This window comes from Amblyomma maculatum, chromosome 11 (assembly GCF_055883805.1).
Source record: "Amblyomma maculatum isolate TAMU_Amacu chromosome 11, ASM5588380v1, whole genome shotgun sequence".
In the NCBI taxonomy this organism is placed as follows: domain Eukaryota; kingdom Metazoa; phylum Arthropoda; class Arachnida; order Ixodida; family Ixodidae; genus Amblyomma; species Amblyomma maculatum.
In genome coordinates, this window is record NC_139354.1 from 20,784,084 (window position 1) to 20,807,687 (window position 23,604).

A 23,604-nucleotide genomic window follows, 5' to 3' on the forward strand; every position below is an offset into this window, starting at 1 on the left:
GCACAACAGCAGTCATTACGGGAAGCTCAAGAGCAGTCATTACGGGAAGCTCAAGAGTCGTATAAAGAACCTGGAACACACTGGGAGAAGGCATGGGTGATGAAGCCCAGCATGCTGCTGGATGCTGCAGGTATGCTGTGAACGTGACAGAAAGATGACTGGCGTGCACCCAGCTCACTGCCAAGCACTGTAGTGGTGATCGCGCGCTGAAAGGGAAGCTTAATTAGCGCTGGTGGAATAAGGCGAAGGTGGGTTGACAAATTCTTTGTATTTCAGGGCAGCGTTGCAGTGCCAAGGAGTGGTGGGTATTGAGATCGTTCTGAGAGCCGAATAGTCTTCTAGAGTTCGGTGTATACGAACATGGAGAAAAGAGTGTCCAAGAACGCTGCTTCGGGGTCACTGGACAGAACGGTGCTAGACGTTGAAGTGGCTGCTCAGGAATACATTATGAGGGTACTCTCGGAATATTGCGCCAAAGGGGGCTAGACGCTACAGTTGCCTTCTGGCCTCGGCGTGCCAGTCGTAACAGACAGAGCTGTGACCCCCAACCCGCGGTGCGAGAAGTCGACACTGCGGCGGGTTCGAGCAAGAGGGACAAACGAGAGTTACGTACTCGAATCGAGCTTTAATCCGACCGAGAATTATACACGCTAAATCAACAGTACTCAAATACAACCGCCGAAGTCAGCGAACGTCCCGCTCGCGTGCGGGGTGAAAAACCCGCCAAAACGGGAAGCACACGTAAGGAGGCGAGAGGAGTGTTCTGCTCACCTGGAGTGGTTTCGCGCTCACGGCCCGTTGCGGTAGGTGCGTACGGTGACCGAGCGACTCGGTGGCAGCGACGGTCTTCGCGGCGGAAAACAGAACCGTGCGCGTGCGCGAACAACCGCCGGATACCGAGAGAGCTGTGACACGGCCGTTCGATGGAAGCATCGAGCGGCCGTGGCTGTGACAGGCGCGCTCTTCGTCTCGGACCGGGGAGAGAAGGTCTCCGGTTTACGCCGAGAGGAAAGAGGGAAACCTGCGGCAGCGTCGTTGCGGGAGACAAATAATAAGGCGCGGGTGGCCAGTGTGCCCTCTCCTGCACCAACCTCCAAAAGCGCGCGTAACTCGCGTGATAATCACGCACTGCTGTTATAATGGTGGCAGGGGATCCGTGTGGATCCCATAACATGTAATGCAATGAGCTCTGCAGCTGACAGGGGAATTTAACTAGGAGGGTACAGACCAGAGCTCCTTGGATGTCCGCAGCTCTGGAAAGGAGCCCATGATGCAGCAGATGATCAAAAGCTCGGAAAAAATATAACTGAACAACTTCGCAAGATGTCTGGTTGTCAAGGCAGGCGTTGACTGTGTAAGCCAGCACTGCCCTAAGAGTTCCAGCTGCCTCGCAGCTGCACTGCTGAAGAAATCCATGTTGAGCTGGAGACAGAAAGCTGTTTTCTTCCAGGTGGGTGCGAAACTTCGTGTTCAGAATCCGCTCAAATGTGCGGCATACAGTAAATGCAGATTCATCTGGGTGATAGCTAAGAAGACAAGAGCCTATGTGATTTGTAGACCGGAGTGATGCGAGCCACTTTCCTTGCAGAAGGCGCTACTTCAGTCTATAACGCATTGAAATATTGTATGACAATAATGACTAGTAAGAGACCTTGAGCTGTAGGAGTAGGGGATGTATGCCATCAAGGCCAGAGCAGAGTGGGAGCGAACAAGCTTACATGGCATTGTAAGTAGTCATGAGAAGGGATGACAATCGAACCAAGACAGAAATACAAGAAAAGAAGTACACGGAACAGCGCTAGACTACAAACTGAGGTTTACTCGAATAAATATTTGAGTAAACCTTAGCTGTTAGTCCAGCGCTGTCTTATGTACTTATTCTTTTGTGTTTCTGTGTCTTTCTCTGGTTCAATATGTTAGATTCGCACTAACTAGCCCAAATGGTCACCATGTTAAATATATGACAATGTAAGTGCGTGACTGACGAGTCACCCCAGGAAATGATGGAAGATCGAGTTCAGGAAGGGAATGGCTTGTCCATATGGAAGAAAGATATGGCTATTGAATGCTTCACAGGTGTAACCTGGAGGGCATTCTTGCAGTCTCTATTAATCTGAAAGGAGGCACTGCGGAAGGTCACTCTGCAGTCGAGTTGTTATAGCACCCCAGAACAACTGTTTCAGTTCTACTTGCGTAAAGCTATGATGTCTCTGATGACCCAATTAAGGACAATGGCGTTTGGGTCGAGCTCATTTACAGTCGAATACAATTAACTCGTCTACACTAACGGCGCACAAAATTCCCCTGCGACAGAAAGTATAGTTGATTCGCTATTAATGATTTCCATTTACCTAAATAAAATGCTAAGTATCAGACCAGATTACAAAAGGTCAAGAATTTCGATGCATCTGGCATGGCATGCATGGTAAAAGATATAATATCATGGGAAAGCACTGTTTGAGTTAACCGCGCCAGGACACAGAACTGTGACGTATGTCACAATTTGGAGAGCCAGGCAAGAGTCGGGAGTAACGATGGTTGGCGCGCACCCGCAGCAGGTGAGCTGTTTGTGTTTGCCTTCGTTAACGCGGTTAGGTGCGCCAAAGCGTCTTGCGGCGTACATTATGTTTTCGTTCCTTCTTTTACGCCATTCGTCTTAATGTTGGCTGGACAATGCGTAAAGTTTCAGAAGCAGCTCAGGGAAGAAAGCCGTGATGCCACTTTCGCAGACAGCTTTTAAAGACAGCGCGCGGATGGGAAATTTACCTCCATGTGGGAAATGGATGATCGCTCTCATGGAGGAAGAAAACAACCTTCCTCCATGACCGCTATGCACATATGGCCATATGGCCATTATGGCTCTGCACATGCTTTATGCAAGGTCAATGTACTTTATGTACAGATCACTATCAACTCTATTAGAATAATCACTGCGACATTTTTTGTTGCTAATGCGTTTAAAAAGCATTTATAATTTCCGCTTGTTGGAAGTGCAAACCTCCAGTGCCCTTAGTACCAGTGGGCGCTGCGATCGCTGCAATGCAGAAAAACAGCGTAATAAGTTGGCGCCACCTCGCGATATATGGACGAACCAAACGGTGCGCGGCTGGCAAGACAAGACAGGCATATGAGAAAAAGAGCGGTAATGTACTGCATTGCAGTCACGTGGTAGAAACAAGGAAAAGAGCGGAGCAAGTGGAGTTGGACGCGCTCGAGTGGTGACGGCTTGAGGCGGTGTTTTTTGTTGCCATGAGACAGTCAAAACCGGTGCATACAACCATCATGTTCTACTTATTTGAAGAAATGGAACCATATCGTCGTGTCCCGCTGTACGAGCGGCGCTAAGCCGTAACAGAGACGTGCGACGACGGACCCGAAGAAGCTCGTCGGCACTTTGCTTCGGCGCTCGATGACCACAATGGATCGGCACCCGCAGCGAGATAACAATGAAGCGACGCGTCCGTTTGATTCCGTAGACATACACCTACCGCACGTTGAGCAAAGCCTGTCGTGGGACTGCGGTGTTTCCTGCGTCGCCATGGTTTTACCCGCTGATCAGCGCAGCTACTTGCTCGACAATCGTGACCAAATAGGCCAAGAAGAAGGATATCACCAGAGCACCTGGACCATTGACCTGTGCTACCTGCTGAGACGCTTTGGCGTCGACCACCTGTACGCGACCGTGACGCTAGGCGTGAACCCCATGTTCCAGAAGGAGTGCTACTACAAGAAGTCGCTCCAGTGGGACTTCCAGAGGGTCGAGGATCGTTTCCGGGATGCCGCGTCCAGTGGTCTCGCTGTTTGCCAGAGGTCTACGACGACCGCCGAACTCTTAGAGCACCTTTCCCGGGGTCTTCCGGTGATCGTGTTAGTTGACCACGGGCAGCTTCATTGTGACTCTTGCCAAAAGAACAGGATCATGTCGAAGGTGGCCGGGGTGTTCGCTCGCTACGCGCCGTATCAGGGCCACTACATTGTGCTGTGCGGCTACAGGCTTCAGGAAAGGAGGTTCATATATAGGAACCCATCTAAAGCCGAGCGCCTGTGTACGGTCACATTCGAGACGCTGGATAAAGCGAGAAAGCGCTTAGGTACCGACGAAGACGTCATATTCGTCAATGCCGCTCCCCAGGGATGTGTCGTTCGGTCGTAACTTTAGTCAGCTGCAACTGCCATGCAGTGGAGACCCCCCAACCAACCAGTGGCGTCTGTCGTGGCTGTAAAACGACCCTAGTGTAAGCTGGTTGACCACTACGCCATAGCATTAGGTCGATGCCACTGGTTGGATGGCCTCCTTTGAGGGACGTCCGCTGCCTTGTCTTTGAGTAGCAGGCTTGTTCGGCGAAGGAAAACGTGGTGGCCGCAGTGTGCCAGAAATGCATATCAGTTCAAATCCTTCAACTGTCTAGGAGGCGACAGTCCATTATGCGTAAATAAGCAAGATGGAGTTGTTTCTGTAGTAATGTTAACTAAGAGCAGGTGCGTTGTGATGGTGATGTGCATTTTACTGCGATAAAAGTTGAAGCATATTTGAGATCAGGGAATATAAATTATTGACATCTATGCCTGGTAATGAGAGAGAAGTCTAGATTACCTCTAGCTGTATGGTAGTTATGGAAGTGGAAGTAAATACAATTACTCTTATCTTATTTAAGATGCAGTGTTGCTGCACATAAAGGAATTCCATGCGATTTTAACTAATATAGAGCCCTCCACTACATTGTCTCGTACACCATGTGCTGCTATGGTGCTTTAAATCCCCTTACCATACTGTACCATACCATAACAAACTATACTCTCTTATTCAGAATTCTATGTTGACACTTGCTATCTATAAGGTTGTGGATTTTGACAATGCCTTGCATCATAAGGGTGCTTTATGCTCATACTTACTCTATGACTTCCTGATTACTCACCCAAAGCCATTGACTGCATGGTGAGAAGCATGTCTCACGAGTATTCAAATGCATAAGCCACACCATCGAAGTTATCATTTTTGGTAACCATAACTGCCATGGGTATTGTCGAGAGCCCCGAAGGTATGCTCTGCTTCATGTGCAAGCAAACTCACTAGCAAATGTTCATGTGATCTCATTGTGCCAATGTGTGCTGCTTTGGTGGCACACCCTATTTGCAATATTTTGTTGACTGCAGTGTTCATGTGTTCAATTTTTATTACTGCTATAAGTGGCCTGTATGTTACAATATATTACATTATACACAAAGGGTTGGAAGTGCTCTTTTTTTCTGATTTCTTGGTGCATGCATGTGCTAAATGTTGGTTGCTCAGGTTTATTTGGAGTGATTGAAATTTAAGACCGTGCATAATGCTCAGAGATAAGTTGTTTTATTGAAGCCAATGTAACAGCAACAATTCTTTAAAATATTAGAAGAGGAGTGGCCATTATAGGGCTTTAGGAAGGTAGTGTAGGTGCTGGAATTATCTAAATAATTATCAAATCCAATCTGCCATCAGAATGTTTAGTATTCCCTTTATGTCCGATACTTACCCAGCAAGAATGGGTAGTACCGTATCAACCGGCATTGTGCTGAAAAGGGCTGAAATTGTTTTAATATGAAGCATTTTTATCATTAAAAAAGTGGGTGATGCGTTTCATTGGCTGCCCTGTTAACCTCACAAGGCTTCTTTCAGTAGTATTGTCTGAACAGGAAATGCTTCTCGTATCTTTTAGGTGCTAATACACTTCATGCGTGCCTTTTTTTACCTAAAACTTGGTAACAGTGCGAAGTTGGGCTACTTGGCAAATACTAAATATTACAGAAAATAGCCAGAGTGTGTTGTCACTTTGTTGTTCCATTCCTCTGTGCAGCCTTGAGTTATGGTAAATAAAAACTAGTTCCTTCCAGATAAACCCTGAAAGCTACAATTGTGGCTTAGACCATTTCTATTCTCAACATGGTTGTAAAAACGACCAGTTCGTGTTGTTCTGGTGCAATCACGAAAATAACTTGAAATCTGAAAATAGCGCCATATTCATATCCAGGTTGCTAGCATAAGTAGTAAAGAAGTAGCTGTGTTGTCTTCACCTATTATGGTCTTTTCAATGGTGGAATTTCCATTGCCCATATAATTAATATGAAGTTGAAGTTGAAAAGTGGGTTAGCATTGACTCCCACATAACAATATGTACATTCATCCTCTTTGTGCATTGAACTTTGGTTCAGTCTGTGATGATGAAATACATGTGAGGCGTTTCTGCATACACCTCTAGTGTGAATGCCATTGTATTTTGCTGGTAATAAACCTCTTGTTAACCTGTTCAGTAACGCATACGTGAGTTTGCTTTGAATTGTAGTTGGATCAGGAGCTTTACCATTTACCATTTAACTTGAAAACTTTTACATCTATTCCAATGACAGCTGTCGCAGATATAAAAATGTTTAAGATACATAACATTACCAAGCAGCCATATTACGCTATGGCTATGACATCATAATACTGGGACACAAATCCATTCACGGCCGAGGGCACTGCGCCTTCAGACAATGCTATGTGTGTCATTCATCTATACATACCTATCAGGTGTCCCAACATTTGCATCAAAATTGTCATGCAACCGTTTTTCGTACAGCATTCAAGGTGGCGCTATATCGTTTCTCATTAGATATAGCACACATCTGCTAGTCAAGTTGAGGGCTAACTCACGACAGGGATTCAAATCAATGACATGCAAATTCAGTTGTATGCCTTCATACCAAGCTTTTGGCTACTGCTCCAAAACGCCGAGTGAAGCATCCCAGTATATATGTCCGATTAGTTATTTTTCCAGCACAAAATGATAGTAGCTAATCTTTAGCAGCGATACGAGAAATTTTGTACTGCCTCATAATGGAAATAGCAATACTGAAATGCTAAACACCCAAAGGATAATCAAAATAATTATTTCAAAGGTGCATATCATGCTTCAAAATGTGAGAAAAAAACAAAGGTGCTGCTACTGGTAGCAAAGTATGTCTGTGCTGTCGTGCTTCAGCGACGACACATTCAGATGACTCCCAAAACATGTGCTGCAACTTGCAACGGTTTTTACTCCATCGCATCCTGGTAACACTCTCGAAGCCACCTCAGCCCCACTCCCCTGACATCGCCCAACCTAAAGAACATGTTGCCATTCCATCAGCTAGTGCCCTCACATGACGTCGACTGGAGCTACATCCTCCGCCGCTACACTGTCTTCCTAACAGCACAAAAATGGCAAAACATATGGTACCTTGCTCACCATATTGCGACATGTTCTTTACTGCATTCACTGTACGGCAGAAACACACCTCCTTAATCTAGACACGAAGGATGTGAAATTCACCCGAAAGAAAATTCACTGCTATGTGCTGCACATTTTTAGAAAAACCTGAGGGGTTCACTTCACACACACTGTGTACATAGCTTGCACAAGAATTAACTGCCGCCTTCTGAACGGTGCACTCATCTGTTACAACCTTACTCTCACACTGGATAGATCAACACAAAATGTGAAAAGCTTTCGCTGGCTAGGTTAATCCAGCAGCGAAGTATGGTACACATGGTATACAGGTTTTACAGTCTCAAAACGTCATCCTATGAAGAATGCCACAGTGGAGGGCTCTAGATTAATTCCAGCTACCTGGGATTCATTAACCTGCACCGACATCGTACAGGAAATCAGAGCCTCACATTTTGTTTGTAAACTCGTGGCTAGAACTGAACCCGCCTCTTCGGTATCAGCAACAGAGCGCCTCAGCTGCTGAACCGCTGTGACAGGATGAACCAAAATATTTTATTGCTAAGCAAATTAAAAATCTCTTCAGGTGACTCTTTTTGATGCCCTTACTGAAAAAAAAAAAGATGCCAATGTCATAAGTGAATGGCAGTGTAGCATAACACCTAGGTTACGCGATCAAAGGTCTGTTGACACACGCATAGTACTTGTGAATTCGGCTAGTGGGGTATCTCTGGCCTTTTGCACATTACAAGAAGCTCTGTTTTTAGCAAGGTTAGAACCCAGTACAAGGTGACTTCTGTATTTCCTGTCTTTTTAAGCGCCACTCACTACTTGTACCTTAAAAGCTACGAAAGTGAAGCAACACTTCTCAAAATGAGCAACATTTTGCACTGTGTCCTAAGTGCAGCATGATAGACTGGTAGCCTAGTACGCGAAGAAAACGGCTGCCGAAGTGGCGCAGTGGACAGTGAGGCTGGTTTCTTTGCCTCAGTCCAGATTCAAGGCCTACCGGTGGCAAGTTTATGTAGCGAGAGCTACACTACTGTAGGTTTTTAAACTAGTCAGCGTGGAACCATAGAACGTGAAGAAGAAACGAAAAAGAAGTAAAAGAAGAAAAAGACAGAATATCTTCTTTAAACCTCTCCTTTCATGTGGGAGGGTGACATCAGAATAAGCGTTACCCCTATGCCACAGGCAGGAGCTGCTGACTCGAGTCGCTCGTTTCATATGGGAGGGCGATATCAGAATCAGCCTGCCAGAACCCTTTGCATTCACATTACCCCTAGAACACACAGTCACGTCCATACGGCTTAGTTAAAGCGGGGCTTCATATGTGGGCTGGTTGCTTATACTCTCATGTCATCCCCTAAAGGCTGAGCTTAAGTGTCCCCAATAACGTAGCGTCCTACACAGATAGGGAGTGATAGGGGAATAATGTAGCAGGCAAAAGAAGCTTTCGCTTCCGTCAAGGTTTAACCAGAGCCAATTTTTTCCTGCGTGGGTGCCCGAGCCAGTCTGGCGAAACACAGGAATGCGGGCAGTAATGCATTGCAACAATACGCTAAGCTGAGAATGCACTGTTTATTTCCACGATACAAGAATGCAATGGGTGTCAGCAACATATTTACATCTGACAAGTGCGAGGGTTCAAAACATTGCCTTCCTTCTTCGCCTGGTGTTATTACAAAAATAAATATGGTTTTCTCAACAAGACACGCATTTGCGTTCTCAGGAAGAAATGCACAACACGCAGAAGGAACTGCAGCAATTGTGATGCCGTTGCAGTGAAGTTGTGCGACAGGCACGTTGGATTGATTTACTAAGCCAACAAACGCTTTCTTCAAGAAAAATGACAGCAGCATGGGGTTGCATTGCACTGAACGAGTATTTGACATTCACATTAGTTGTTTTGGCGCTAAATTTAGAAAGTTCCCCAAACAGCCAGATACTATTTACATCTACATGTACAAAGGACACTGTGAGTTGTAAGCTTCAGCAAGTTCGTATATACAATGTCTACAAATGGCCAGCACGTACCACCAATGAGCTTTCTTTCTTTCTTGACAAACGCTGCCTCTATCAGTCACTCTTATGCCCAGCATTGTTCGGCATCATCAAAAAAAACAACAAAGAAAAAAAAAAAAGTACCGTGAGCAGTTGATGGCGCCTCACAATCATGAATCTGAAAACTAATTTTCCATAAAAACTTCATGACAATGGGCACGTCTCAAGAACAAATGATTAGCCGTGAAAAGTTGTCTGCAACGCAATACCTGCAAAATGAAATAAAGAAAGTCAGACAAAATTTCTACAAAACAGCACAAATAAAAAAATGTGAAAATGACGAAATGGACAATAAAATCTGGCCCCACCTTTTTTTGCAAGATTTGCACAAAGGCCCATGATTACTATGTAGCTGCCAATTAGCGAAACTCTAAAGATATTCACTGCTTTCGAAAAAAATGGAACAAGGTAATATGAGAAAGCTATCACTGTTATAATGGAAAACACCTGAAGGAAGAAAGGCCAAAGTCATATTACACTGGGTAAAGTCCACACTGGCAAAGTCCAAAGCAACTCAAACCAACAAGCTACTTTTTTACTGCCTAACGACAAGGACCCTTTTTTCCTTCATTTTTATAAATGCCAGGCACGCAAAAAAAAAAAAAAAAAAAAAAAAAAAATGTGATGCAGCCCGGAACGAGACGTGGAATAAAAAGAAAATGTGTGGTAACTGACAAGGGCACTCAAAGCTATTGTACTTAAAACAGTAGATTTGACCTCAGAAAAAATTTACTGCATCTAAAAGCACTATGAGAAGAATACTGATAACGCCCCCTAGTGGAAGGACCGGAGAAAGCCACACGTTGAAGTGAGAAACCATCCTCAAAAGTTTGCGTGACAAAGCTTTTAGCAGCTAACATGAGAAGGGTTGTACTAGCACCGCTTTCTGCGACAAAATGTTGCACAAAAATGCGCACAGCGAAGTGTGTTCAGGTGAAAAAATTAACAAGCACTTAACAACAAGGGTTATTTGACAAAAAAATAATAAAAACACCGAACGGCAGTCTCTAAAATGCAAGGCAGTAGCAAGCAGACAACTTCAACAATGTTGCTTTCAACAAATCCATCTTCCGCTGGCATCTTTAGAACAGGAACAGTTCAAACAGGGCTGGTTCTTGGTGATGAAAAACTGATAACACAATCGGCCAAAAAGAGCCGAGCTATGGCGTCCCTGTCTGCGTTGACATGTGCGCCGACGTTTTTTTTTTTCTTTTTTTTTTCCCCCCGGAGAAGCTTGCAAACTTGGCACAACGGAGGAGTAGCTCTTCCTCACGTCTTCCGTTTGCGGCGCCGGCTGCCGCGGTTCCGCTCGGACTTTGGCGGCCGCGCCGACGGAGCTGTCTGTCAAGACGCCGAGTCTGACGACGATGGGGGCGTTGTTGGCGACTCGTTACTCGATGCCGCAGGTGCAGCGGGCAGCGGCTCATTTTCCAGGGTCCGAATGGTCGCCAGCAGGTCAGAGCGCTGCTGTGGAGTCAGCTGCTGGACTATGTGCACGGCAGAGTCCATAATCACTTCCGGGTTGACGCTGAGCACGCTGCAAAACGTCAAGAAGTGCATCATTTCACTGGTGAGAGAAGCCCCCCACTGCATGCTCAGAATATCTTACTCCTTTTTACCAGCATGGCAAGAGCTGTTACAAGTTTTTGCATGAATAGTCTGCGGCACTGCCTTTTCCGAGACGCCTGCTGCACCAGTCACGCTCTCATTTGAGCTGCACTACCATCAGTTACAAGGGTCCGCTGATAGATGGTGCTTTATGCCGTCCGCATTCTGTTCTGCAGCAACCAGGTGATCCTATTCGCTCCTTTTCTACTGTAATGCATTGCCACAGTCGCCAGAGCCCTTTGCTCTCATCTTACAGCCTCTGCTACTATCTGAATTTGTACTTATGCCCGCTAGCCTTTTGAGCAGTGCTGGAGGCAGTAACACATGAAAAGCAACCTTTGAGCCATTTGCTGGAAAGAGTCGAGAGGAAATCAAGCACCGGTTGCTGCTCTCTTTGACTACAGCCAACGCGTGTAGAAGAAACAAGGCTGGACGCGAGCACTCACCCTTTGATCTGAGAGATGGCCGCATCCCTCCTCAGGCACTGGATGTTCTCATTGATCAGTGAGCGCTCCATCTTGGGATCAAGCTGCTCTTCCAGCCAGTTGGTCACAGCCAGGTCATTTTCCCACAGATATTGCTGCATGTGCCACGAAACAAACCATGAAAAAGACCACCGCAAATAACTTTTCAAAACAAAATTGATAACAAGGAAACATCTTTTCACATGAATTTTACGAGTAGTGGAAAGCACTCTCGGTTGGGCGGGATGGGCCGTGCTGCCCAGAGGAAGGATGAGGTTGTTTGATGCGAAGAGGAACAACTGCGCCTTGCTGTCTGACAGAGGGTTTTCACCTCGAGACAGCAGCGCGCTGCCGTGAATGATTGCTGGCAGGGATATGCAAATCTTCGAGATTTCGAACACGAATCAAGTACGTTTGTTATTTAATATGTATTTGAAAAACTGATATTCGGGATTTCCGAATACTATTCGAACATTACTGAATACACCGAAAATTTTAGACTTCACTGCAGTGTCCCCGCAATGTGCACTTCACTGCAACGCTTGAATGTGTGGACTGCGCAGTGAAGCATCTCCTAAACTCTACGTGGTTGTTCTGTGATGAGGGCCATCCCAATTTGCAAAGGGGGCCTTTCAACAGTTTGTGGACAGCAAAGCACTCAACGAAACTAGGGAAAAAAAAAAAAAAAGCTTTCTTACTTCAGATTCATCTTAAAAGTAAACATCCAACATACAGATGTTCGTCAGATAAAATTACTGTGATGCAAATGGTTTTTGGCAGCATTTTTTCAGGACCTCCAATAATTAGAACGTTTTTTTCTGGTCACCTGAAGGCTTAATTACCGAGAGTTTATTGCACTCAGCAGCGATATGACAGCACCAGCCAGTATTGTGCAGGTCTTTCCTGTACAAAAGAATGGTATACGGAATCCTGTATAATATTTATACTGCATTTTAAAGTAGGCTACACCCTTCTATGCAATTGTAATTAGTTTCAACTGCAAAAACCATGTGAATTCTCAAATGAACAAGAGGAACAGTCTTTGATATTTTTAAATTTCTCTTTTTTTCTCTCAGTTATGATATTCGGAGGCCTATTTTCCCATATTTGTATTCAGTTCGTATTCGAAAATTTTGATATTCTACGCACCCTTAATTACTGGAGCTGGTTCAGGGCCTTGCAAAACAGCGAGGGCTCCCTGGTGAACAATTATAGTTCTACAATGGTGAGTCCGTTGGTTACAGCATGGGGAAGCTAAGAAAGTTTTCACCGAGTGTCACAAAACTTCATCTTGCAAGGATCAGATCACAGCAGATCAGGGGACAGCAGTCATGTTTGCGAGCATGCAATAAAGGCCGCGCAAATCTTTCTTAACAGCCTATAATGCAACATGTTTTAGATGCAGATACTCTGAACTAACAGCCATGATTTACAGATTGCTGTTTTAAGACAGTGCTTACCACATTCCGCAGTTGGCTAATCAAAGGCCAAGCACTTTCACGCTGGGAGTTATCTTTCACATGACAAGTCCCAAAATTCCTTTAGGAGTGCCTATGATATTTGTTCCGAGAAAGCGTTTCCATGAGCGTCACTGACCTTGACAGCGCCCAGGGACTCGACGAACCACCGTCTCAGCATGCTCTCCATCTCGCCGTCGCCGAGCTGTGGCCGCACCTGCTGGATGTCCCGCTTGACCGAGTCTTGCAGCAGACGACGGCGCAACCGCCAGTATAGCTGGCACCGTGACTTGCACCAGGGGACCACGTCCTTTGCAAAGAAAAAGAGATGGCGCCACAGGTCACACGTGCTGCTCGCCATGCAGTGGTCCAAATCATTATTTTTGCATACAGTGTAAGGCTAGCCGATTAGTCGCGGAAGAAGACTGACACTTGAAGAAAGACAAGTTGCAAACTTCACAGCAGCATAGTATGTAAGTGTAGGCCACAGTAACCCTTTTGCTAGTATATTCGAGATCACGTTTCTTTTTTTATTTCTTGTGCCCACTTGGACCGCTCTTAAAGTAACCTTTCTAGAAATGTCTAGCGGTACATATGTGCATATGGCAAAGGTAAAATATAAGCGATATAAAACCGGTTGAATTAAATTTGAGGATGATATGAATTCGTAAAATTCCCCAGCCTGAGTACATTGTATACAAGGTGCAGAATTCCAAATGTTCTGGGCACTCTCTTGCATCAAGGTAGAATGTGTGAGCTGCGACCAGAGCCTTGAGCATTACATGCTAGCCGCATAAGCTAACTTCACGATCGCTACCACACACATGAACAGTTTGCAGTGGCGTGCGGCATAAACTTTGCTGTCGCGATCGCCAGTCGCACTGCATGTGCCCATGGGGTGCGTTTGCACTAAGCTCTCTGCAATTAGTGAGCAGTTGAAGCGAGACCATGAATAATTATCCCAGCCGTAAACGAATCTACGTGAATGCATTTCCCATGATTCCGGATACGAATTTTGTTCAACACGATTACAAAATTTTTCAGGTGATATGATCTTCACATACATAAGGTCCTTTTGGCATGGAGAAAAGAAGAAAGAGAGTGATGAGAGGGGGCACTACCCACCTGGATGACGCCTTTCTCCTGCATGCGGGCAGGCATGTCGTGCAGGTCGGCAAAGGAGAGCGCCACCTGGTGGTACATGGGCAGCAGCTGCGTCTCGCGCTTGTGTAGTTCCGTCTCCAGGGCGACCTTCTTCGCAGGATCAGCTGTGCCCAGCTGGGACAGAATATCACGGCACCTGCCAGGACAAACGGCAGCGTACAATGGCAGCGCTGTTGTTTTGGAATAAACAGCAATGTCGTTGATATGGGTCAAACAGCTGCACCCAAGAGTTCACTGTTGCAACATGGCACAAACAGAAGCCAGCAATAAGTTATTGCATTTCGGAACGAATGACGGCGTGAAACGGTGCACTGAAAAGGGACAAGCAGCAGAGCAAGGTGATGTGTGGGTAGCACAGCTGCAGAAATATGCAAGTGAGGTATAGCTTTTTGTTTTTATACTTGTGATTAGTAAGTAGGCTAGCTCAAGAGCTGACCAATCAGCAAAACAAAAACGAATGTGAAAATGATGCCTTTTTTTTCTTCAGCTCCCAAAATGTAAGAACAGGCATGTCGGAATCATCACTCAAAAAAACAGAAGCCACAGTATTTGTTCCAGGCGTTTTAAAGGCAAGCTCGGGTGCTTTTAGTCAACGCTGGCACTATATGGCGGCGGCCCAAGCCAGCAAAAGTCAAACTTTACAGTAATCACACTTCCATTCGATTCCGACCCGATTCCGATTAAAGTTAATCACACAGTGCTATCACTAGCATGCCAAGTCCGTAAATAAAGTCCATAAGAAGATAGAAAATATACATAATGGAGTGGCATGCAAGGTACCCACCTACAAGAAGACCTTGTGCAAAGCTGTACAGGATGTTCTCAGAGTGTGCAATGTGACCTTCAGCCGCATCGACCTAACAAGGTCAAAATCTTACTGACCATTAATATTCCCAGAAGTTAAAAGCTTTCTTTCCTAATAGCAAAGCTGTAGTTTCAGTTAGAAAATTACTGATCACCAATATTTTGGACATTCTATTGATAAAAACCCATCCCACTAACCTAGCATCAACACGGTGCATGGCCTTCAGCAGGTCCTTCTTGCGGAACCGGATCTCAACAGTGCCCTCGGGCTCAAGCACTCCGCCGCGGCTGTCAGGGTCGGCATACATCTCCATTTGGCGTGGGTTGATGGCAGCATCGACGACGGCCCAGGCACCTCCACGGAGTTCACCATAGGGAGGAATGTACACCAGCACGGGCTGGCGGTATGTGTGCAGAGCGTCCACAATGTATGCGCCAAACTTGAGCACCTGGTCGTACATGTCTACAGACAGAGGAAGAAAAAAAAAGGGGGGTTCGCAAATGCTGACTGCTTTGATTCTCAACCGCAGTAACCTCAGAGTCGCCTTTCCATTAATAACCTTCAAATGTATGCTACGGTTTACGAGAAGAATGTGCTCACGTCCGTTATGCCGTTCGCTGCAGTACAAAGCAGAATTTAAATCTCTGCTGGGTCAGACCGAAATTTACACAAACACTTAACAATTTCAACAAACATTTGTGCAAAAATACGAGCGCCTGTACAGTACTGCAATATTTTGATTTTAGGATGATTTTTCACACTATCTTTTAAAAGTGAGGTTAAGAGAAACAGCGGTGACAGAGAAGCTGACTGATCCACTATGGCGAGGCGCCACTTGCCGCCTAGTCACCACAAGGCAGAGAAAAGGTTTGCAGGAACATCAAGACGCTGATAGGTCTGAGATTATGATGCACACAAAATAAAAGATCGAAACAACTCGGCTCACTTGATAAAATCTCCATGGTCACTATGCCAAAGCAAGTATATTATAAGGGAGGCATGCAGCTTGACCCTTTCGCTGTCACGAACGCACCAGTACGTTTTTGTGCTTTCCCTCCACATTTACACAAACACTTAACAATTTCAACAAACATTTGTGCAAAAATACAAGCGCCTGTACAGTACTGCAATATTATGATTTTAGGATGATTTTTCACACTATCTTTTAAAAGTGAGGTGAAGAGAAACATAGCGATGACAGAGAAGCTGACTGATCCACTATGGCGAGGCGCCACTTGCCGCCTAGTCACCACAAGGCAGAGAAAAAGGTTTGCAGGAACATCAAGACGCTGATAGGTCTGAGATTATGATGCACACAAAATAAAAGATCGAAACAACTCGGCTCACTTGATAAAATCTCCATGGTCACTATGCCAAAGCAAGTATATTATAAGGGAGGCATGCAGCTTGACCCTTTCGCTGTCACGAACGCACCAGTACGTTTTTGTGCTTTCCCTCCACATTTACACAAACACTTAACAATTTCAACAAACATTTGTGCAAAAATACAAGCGCCTGTACAGTACTGCAATATTATGATTTTAGGATGATTTTTCACACTATCTTTTAAAAGTGAGGTGAAGAGAAACATAGCGATGACAGAGAAGCTGACTGATCCACTATGGCGAGGCGCCACTTGCCGCCTAGTCACCACAAGGCAGAGAAAAAGGTTTGCAGGAACATCAAGACGCTGATAGGTCTGAGATTATGATGCACACAAAATAAAAGATCGAAACAACTCGGCTCACTTGATAAAATCGCCATGGTCACTATGCCAAAGCAAGTATATTATAAGGGAGGCATGCAGCTTGACCCTTTCGCTGTCACGAACGCACCAGTACGTTTTTGTGCTTTCCCTCCACAGAGTCACTGACGTACCAGTACATTCTCTATCGTGCGTTCAAAACTTTGCGCCTGAGCACGGAGCTGGCACACTTGGACAGGCTGCGTCATCTGCAATATCTTTCCACAAGTTCGAATTTTCGCCCCGCATTGCGTTGGTGCGTATATACCGAAGAGTATGTAGCGACCGCGCCCACCCCCGCCTCCTTGTTTGCTGGGGGGCGCAGTCACTCCGCACGCGCTACTCTATCGTGCTAAGCGATTATGCGGCACGCGCGTTTTGTGGTGCGTGCGTGCGTTTACGGCTTCAAGGGTTGTAGGTTTTTAATTTTATTCTGCTAGAGTGTCTGCTACGACACGTCACGTTCAGGGGCTCGCGCCGTTGCCTCTCCAATAGGTCGACGCATGACTCGATCGCTGCTTTCGCTCTCCCTTGCCGCGCCCTTGCTTGCGGCTAGCAGCAGCAAAGGAGGTTGTTTTAGCCTCTTTCCACTTCCCTCCGTCATCTTAATTTCACAACGTGCCATTTCTCTCCGTTGTGCGGGCCACTGGATGTGCACCCTCCGTGTGCACGGTTACTTTTGGATGGCTGTCTGCGCGGACCTTTGCCTGTGGACTGGAGCGATGGCTATTTCATTACAAATATGGGCAGAGCTTGGAATCGGACTCAAGAAGTATCGAGAAGTTTTTTTCGTATGTTATCCTTCTTTATCTAATTTATAATCAGGCTGATGATGATGATGTTAATTAACAATACCTGCAGAACACTGAAATGTGCATATTCCAATGATTAGTATGTTATTTGTATAGCAATTATAATCAAAAATAAATCGCTACGCTCATTCCCTGAAACCAAGCCGACACTGGGCCTGCGTCACGGCCAGAAACGCCCGACAGCGAAAGGGTTAATATAGTTTTAAATTGAGAAAGTTTACATGATTTTTACGTGTCTGCCTCATATCTCCCACTGTGGCAGGAGCACGATGTTATTCTGTGCATTGTATGCGTACAGCCGAGCGAAAGCACACTTCAAAACCCCTCTTGTAGGTGCAACACAGCAGAGAGACCCCCGTAAACTCACCTTTCATGCCTCCCGAAAAGCCTCGCCAGTTGGCAAAGACGAACAAGGGCAGCTCTTCGCGGTTGAAGTCGTTGATGGCCTGTGCCGTCTTGTAGGCAGAGTCCGGGAACCACACCTGGCCGGCCTGAGACAGCACCTGCCCAGCCAAACAATGAACACATGAGCACATAAGTGGGTGCTCATCACAAATAACAAGCAAAAAACCTGTTTGTAGCTGCGGTATTGATCTTAAAAATTCTCCTGAGACTAGACTTAAAATTATGACACGCAGACTGGGAAGCAGTGGTTGCTGCCATTTTCAAGCGAACTAGCTGCATAGCCCAGGCTCTCGAATCTGCGCCAGAAATTTGGTGTTGATGCATGCAGTTTACTTCAGAAATTGACCGGTGATAACAACTAGCTGCATAACAACTGAACGACTGAACTGAACTGAACAACTAGCTGCATTTCATTTTTTGGCCCTTTCTGAGCTTACAAAAGCTATACTTTTTGTGAGAGATGTCTCTTTGTGATCAGATCGACTTAGTCTATTAATACCAACCTCAGTTTGTCGTCAGCATTACTTTAAACAAATGCCAAGTGCCAACAGTAGATACGGTTAATGGCACTGGAAAGTCCTGTCTTGAAAGTTGAAACCGGACGCCCCAAGAATATTCTCTCTCTCTTTCTCTCTGCCTCGATAGCACAAGTCAAGCAGCTGAAGTCAGTGTGAGGGAACAACTTGCACCCCTAAAAGATTTCTCGCGACATGATGGTATTTCTATCTACGGGCCACCAGTCGCCACAAGTTGCCGTGTCCCTCTTCGGGCAAGCTCGCAGGATGTCTTGTGGGTATCACCGTAAGTGCAGTCATAACATTAGATCGGGGGACTCGCGAGCTGTGGAGAAGGCATGGGAAGGCTGCTTATTTGGTCACATGACCCAGTGACACCAAAGTAAAATGGTCACCAAACATTGCGAACCATGTCAATGCCATTCATACAGCTGGTGCTGCAAAAGGAAGAAAGAAACACACACCTTTGCCTCAGAGTCAAGGTTGGCAGGGTCGGCGGGGATGTCAATCTCTACCGTCCGCGTCTCGACAGCAACAACGCCGACTGGAATGCCACCGAGGCGGGCGCGGCCGCAGACAACAGTCTGGGCCCACTGCTGCATCACCTCCATGAAGGAGCCGCGGTCAAAGAAGCCATCCTCCCAGAAACCAGGCAAGTCTACATTTAAGGCAGAAAGCAAGAAAAAATAAATAAACGGTCCTTGGTCCTCCTAATTCGACAAATATTTTTTTTTTTCAAATAGCCAGATTAACAGCCAGCCTGTGAGAGCATCATGCAAAGGAGGTCAGAAAAAGAATTTGCTGCTTCCAAACCTAAGCCGAAGAGTTGAACACGTCACAATAAAAATAACGATATGACAAGGTAAAGAAAACCAAACACTGTGCGAGGAGTCAAAATTACATGCCGCATGCACAACTCACTTGGACTATCCCGTCCAGCCAGCAGCCACCTGGGGTCGTAAGGAACTTTGGACGGGGTGTACACAACGTCCCTGTCAATGGGGTCCAGGGACTCCGTGATGGGAAGCTTTCCACCCTTGCACTGCACACACACACAGGTGACCACAACGAGCTGTTTGTTAACAACCTCGCTGACAATTAGGTGCATGCCCTACTGCTTACAAGCTTGACTGGGTAGAATATGTTACTACCTGACACAAATTCGTTATGCTATTTCGAGCAGTCTTTTCGTGAGACTGACTCGCGCATAAGGAGCTGCATACTTCGAATGCTCCTTGCTAGTTACCTGCACTCATGCCTACAATCTTTTCACATGACAAGTTTCCCAAGAACGTACGGCAGTTATGGTTCTTTAGTACCTGGGACAAACGACAGAGCATTAAAATCTGAAAAGTGTCGCTTTTTAACTCATTCTGCATGGTGCATTAATCTCTCCTACTCCCACCCCTGCTCCAAGCAGGGTCCCTAGTTACACTGAAACACCAAAACTTTATAGCAGAGCGCCTCTAGAGTCTCAATGCCACACAGACCTGTCGAGAGTTTTAAACGCTGGTAGAAAGAGCAGGTCGTCCAAGGTAGAAGAGCCCTCACCTTGGGCATGTAGGAGAGCCACTTGAGCATGACGTAGGTACCCTCGAGGTCGTCGTGCACGGTCACGTGCGAGACACCATTGGGGTACATGATCTGCACCCCTCCCAGCTGGTTGTTGGAGGTGTACACCTCTCGGCCGAGCAGCTGCAAGCGCAACAGGTGGACAACTGAATCAAACATCCGCGGCTCCTCATTGCGCCTCTTTCATCTTAATACCCAACCGCATGCCACAACCGATCACTCATCATGCTGAGATAGTCACTATCGCAAGCATTTTCTGAAAGTTTAACAGAGCAACGCATTGGCAACCCTTGAAAACTAATCCTGCACTTTCAAACGCTTGAGCACTACTGGGGAGTAATGTTTTTGGTCGCTTGAACTGTTACCAGTGAAGCAAGCTCGCAGTTAAAAGCAAGGTGGAAAAAGAAGGCAACAGTTGGTACATCCAAAGTGCTGCTAAAAAAGAATGCTTCCCACAGACTCGGACATTCATATCATTAGGGCGGCCTCACCTTGTTCAGGGCTCCAGCACCCGTGAGAATGATGTGGGAATTCTCGAGCTGGATGACACGCTGTCCAAGACGAACCAGGTAGGCCCCGATACCAATGGCCCGACACGTCACCTGCACGCACCATTTGTAATGTTAAGCAACGCAACATTATCATCAGATCTTCCCATTCTAAAAGCCCTCCACAACTGTGAATGTGACCTATGGTAAAAGCACCTCATGTTTTACAGACATTAAATAAGCCGAAAGGCTAGCAAAGAGTAAAAGCTTATATAAAAAAATCTGCAGGATAATGACTATCTTGGAACTACAGTGGATGCCTCACTCCAAAATGGCACAAGATTAAAATTACATTAGGATTTTGGGCGCACTGTCACAGTAGTCTACGGCTTATGAAACCACACAGACCTGGCAAAAAGACCAAAAATGTTCATTATTATTATTTTTTTTTGTTAGCAAGCATTTCATGTGAAGATGCCCTGAAACATCACTGAAACATCATTTTAACTACATTCCAAGATTTTCACAAAGTGTTAGCTCACCAAACTGATGGTGACAATCTCCTCATAAGCCTGGGATGTTTCTCCAGCAATCAGACCCGCATACTTCAGGTTTTCGACACCGAGCCCATCCACCTTGCCTGCAAAGCAGAGGAAGAGTGCGTGCGCGTTCAGAGGACGGAGTATTCGACGGAAGAAGTGAACCATCGAGCTTACCGATAATGCTGGTAATCTTATAGCGCGTCTCGCCCTCATCATCAATGAGTTCTGTGTTGACAGAGTTCAAGGCGCTGACCTTCTTGAAGTTCTCCGGCGTCAGGTAGAGGTACCGATAACCCTAAAAGAAAAGAAAAAAAAAAAGAAGAATAGCGCATTTTTATAAGGGTGTGTGCAAAACATGAAGCTGATGCAACTGCAAGCTAAATCATGCTATTGCAATCTCAAATCTCAATATGTTCCCCTTGTCTGGACAAGGAGTGGTCAACACATGAAACTGCACAATACGCAGCTAAACCGTAATTTTAAAAAGTTAAGAAGAGACCTACTTTAGTATAATAAATTAGAACAAGCACCTAGGCATCAGCAGGCTAAGCAACAAATCATTTAAAGCAGAGTTAACACACTTGGTGACTGCTCCCAGTAATGCCCACAGCAGCCAGGAATGTGATCCTCACCTTATCGGGCACCTCAGGGTCAACCCAAGCGATGCTGAACAGGTGCTTCAGCTCCTCCGCGAGACCAATCCTGGCTCCACTGTTTGCCGAGATGTAGAGTCGTGGGATGCCCAGAGCCCGAGCCCTTTCAGACGCTTTCTGCACATCGAATAGAAGACCGAAATAGGAAGAAAATAAATAACAAGGCCAAGAGAATATATAAAAAAAATCACGATTCCTATCTTGCTCGCAGAGAATGTAAGAAAAGAGGCATAGGCTTACCAGGAAAAGGATGTCTTCCTGTGGTCCGAAAGTGCCGAGGAGGAATGTGATGTCGTTGGCGATGACAATGATGTCACGACCTTCTGGGTTCTCGGGCGTTACTAACGTCATGCGCCAGGCTACCATCCCAACCTGAATAACAACAAAAAAATTGGAATCAGGATGTGAATGTGCCTATATACCTTTACAAAAAGTGGTCAAAGGGAGCTGCCATATTGGAGATGGGGTAGTGCTTGTAGCAAAGAGAACGCTGAGTATTATTTTCCCCACGCCCGCTTCAGAGCCCAGTGAAGCTGGTTTTTCCAAGAGTCGAAAAAAGGTCTATATAACACAATTGTGACCACGGGGCAAACAAGTTCAAAGGAGTATACGTGGAGAGGACACAAATGTTACGAACAGGAGCCGGCATCATAAGAAGTCCATGCGTCGTGCCTCTTATCAAAGCTTAATGCATTCCGAAATGGTGGCCAGCCTGTGCTATACCAACTGGGCATTTTTCTAGCTTTGTGCTAAATAGCAACTATTTTAGCGTGAACAATGAGGCACACATACATCATTCTCCCCCGGGAGCCTCTTCTGCTCGACCAGCCTGCCTTGTGAGTCGAGGACCAGTTCGACGCAGCTTAGCAGCGATTCCGGTATGTCCTGGCCTGGACGCATTTCCACGTGCTCTTCCCAGAGTCGAAGCAGGGCCTGCAGCAAGAGAGACCCACGTGAATCCCAACATTGTCACCATAATACAGCGGCAGGATTGCAAAGCCCCTTTTATTGTCTCGCGTTTGCCTGCAAATTGTCCGTCTGTCATTAGCTGCATAACCAGGTTCACTAAACAAATGAGCTGGGCCCCCCCCAATGACTATTTATTACTCTCATTACTCCTTGCTACCCATCTCTGTTCTCCTTTCCACAGTTTGTGCAGAAACCAGCCACACAATGCATCCTCTCGAGAGCTGGAGAGCTGTAAGAAGTGCTGCAGGCAACTGCATACTACTACCCCTCCCCCCCCCCCATTTGGGAGAATCGGTATATTACCTCTTTGCAAGATAACCAGCACAAAAAAGAGAATTTAATTGGATTAGTACATGGCAGGTTGAAAGGTGTTCACTGTGGAGTGAGAAATATAATGCTGGAGAACTTCCTTCCCTGTGGCATCCCACATAGTGCATCATCCTGACAACAAAGGGAGATGTCATGCTCCCCTTTCAGTTTACTGCCGTTCCACCAGACGGCAACACCTTTCGTTGACAAGGTAGCAAATTGTGAGAAACAATTGTGTATGAAACAGCTTACTGAAGGCAATCAGTACCAGCTGCATTTGCTTCCTTTAATGTATTAGACATCACGAATGAAAAAGTGGACATCAGTCCCGCACGAGATGGCTTTTGTAAAGTTATGAGAAAAACAGAGATCATAAGGACACAGGTATCAACAGAACTCGGGGAGGAGAGACGATGCACGTGCAGAGAATGGCACGGACCTGTCGGAACATGTCGGGGAAGTCGTAGACGTAGGTGGTGCCGTTGGACTGCGCCTGGAAGCGCTTCTGCTGCAGGTAGTCCTTGGTCAGGTAGGGTGTTGAGATGGGCAAGCCGTGCAGGGGACCCTGACGGTGCGGTCCCCAGGCCTCGAATTGCATGAGCCCAGTCTCGGGGTCTAGCCGCTCCTTGTACAGCGCAATGTCCAGGTAGTAGCCACTCTCGTTGGCCAGGAACAGCCGGATGGGCACACACTTGCCGTTCAGACTTGGGCTGGTTATGCGTTATTCGAAATAGGACAAGAGAAGGAAAAGAAAAAAAATTGCAATGGCAATTGCAATTTCACCACAAGGGCACCCCTTGCCAATGGTTATTG

At 46.1% G+C, this 23,604-nt stretch overlaps 2 protein-coding genes across 12 annotated transcripts in view; one reads left to right on the forward strand and one right to left on the reverse strand.

Annotated features, from left to right (window-relative positions):
- The first annotated feature begins 3,099 nt into the window (after window positions 1-3,099).
- Window positions 3,100-6,284, forward strand: LOC146173041 (protein GUCD1). The gene has a single exon (XM_084584797.1). It carries the CDS (start codon window positions 3,410-3,412, stop codon window positions 4,151-4,153), a length of 744 nt encoding a protein of 247 aa, XP_084440923.1. The 5' UTR covers window positions 3,100-3,409; the 3' UTR covers window positions 4,154-6,284.
- Window positions 6,285-8,787: 2,503 nt separating this feature from the next.
- The window catches only part of ACC (acetyl-CoA carboxylase), an 86,010-nt gene continuing 71,193 nt past the window's right edge, over window positions 8,788-23,604 (reverse strand). For all 11 annotated transcript variants that reach the window (XM_084584806.1, XM_084584804.1, XM_084584805.1 and 8 more), the window contains 16 exons: window positions 23,231-23,501; window positions 22,306-22,446; window positions 21,754-21,885; window positions 21,493-21,630; window positions 21,035-21,155; window positions 20,861-20,958; window positions 20,322-20,432; window positions 19,810-19,953; window positions 19,180-19,300; window positions 18,723-18,916; window positions 17,706-17,841; window positions 14,980-15,244; window positions 13,939-14,113; window positions 12,953-13,123; window positions 11,339-11,472; window positions 8,788-10,821 (listed from right to left, as the gene is read on the reverse strand). In XM_084584806.1, the coding sequence (XP_084440932.1) occupies window positions 10,629-10,821; window positions 11,339-11,472; window positions 12,953-13,123; window positions 13,939-14,113; window positions 14,980-15,244; window positions 17,706-17,841; window positions 18,723-18,916; window positions 19,180-19,300; window positions 19,810-19,953; window positions 20,322-20,432; window positions 20,861-20,958; window positions 21,035-21,155; window positions 21,493-21,630; window positions 21,754-21,885; window positions 22,306-22,446; window positions 23,231-23,501 (2,545 nt within the window). In that variant the 3' untranslated portion in view covers window positions 8,788-10,628. The remainder of the gene's footprint in view (window positions 10,822-11,338; window positions 11,473-12,952; window positions 13,124-13,938; window positions 14,114-14,979; window positions 15,245-17,705; window positions 17,842-18,722; window positions 18,917-19,179; window positions 19,301-19,809; window positions 19,954-20,321; window positions 20,433-20,860; window positions 20,959-21,034; window positions 21,156-21,492; window positions 21,631-21,753; window positions 21,886-22,305; window positions 22,447-23,230; window positions 23,502-23,604) is intronic.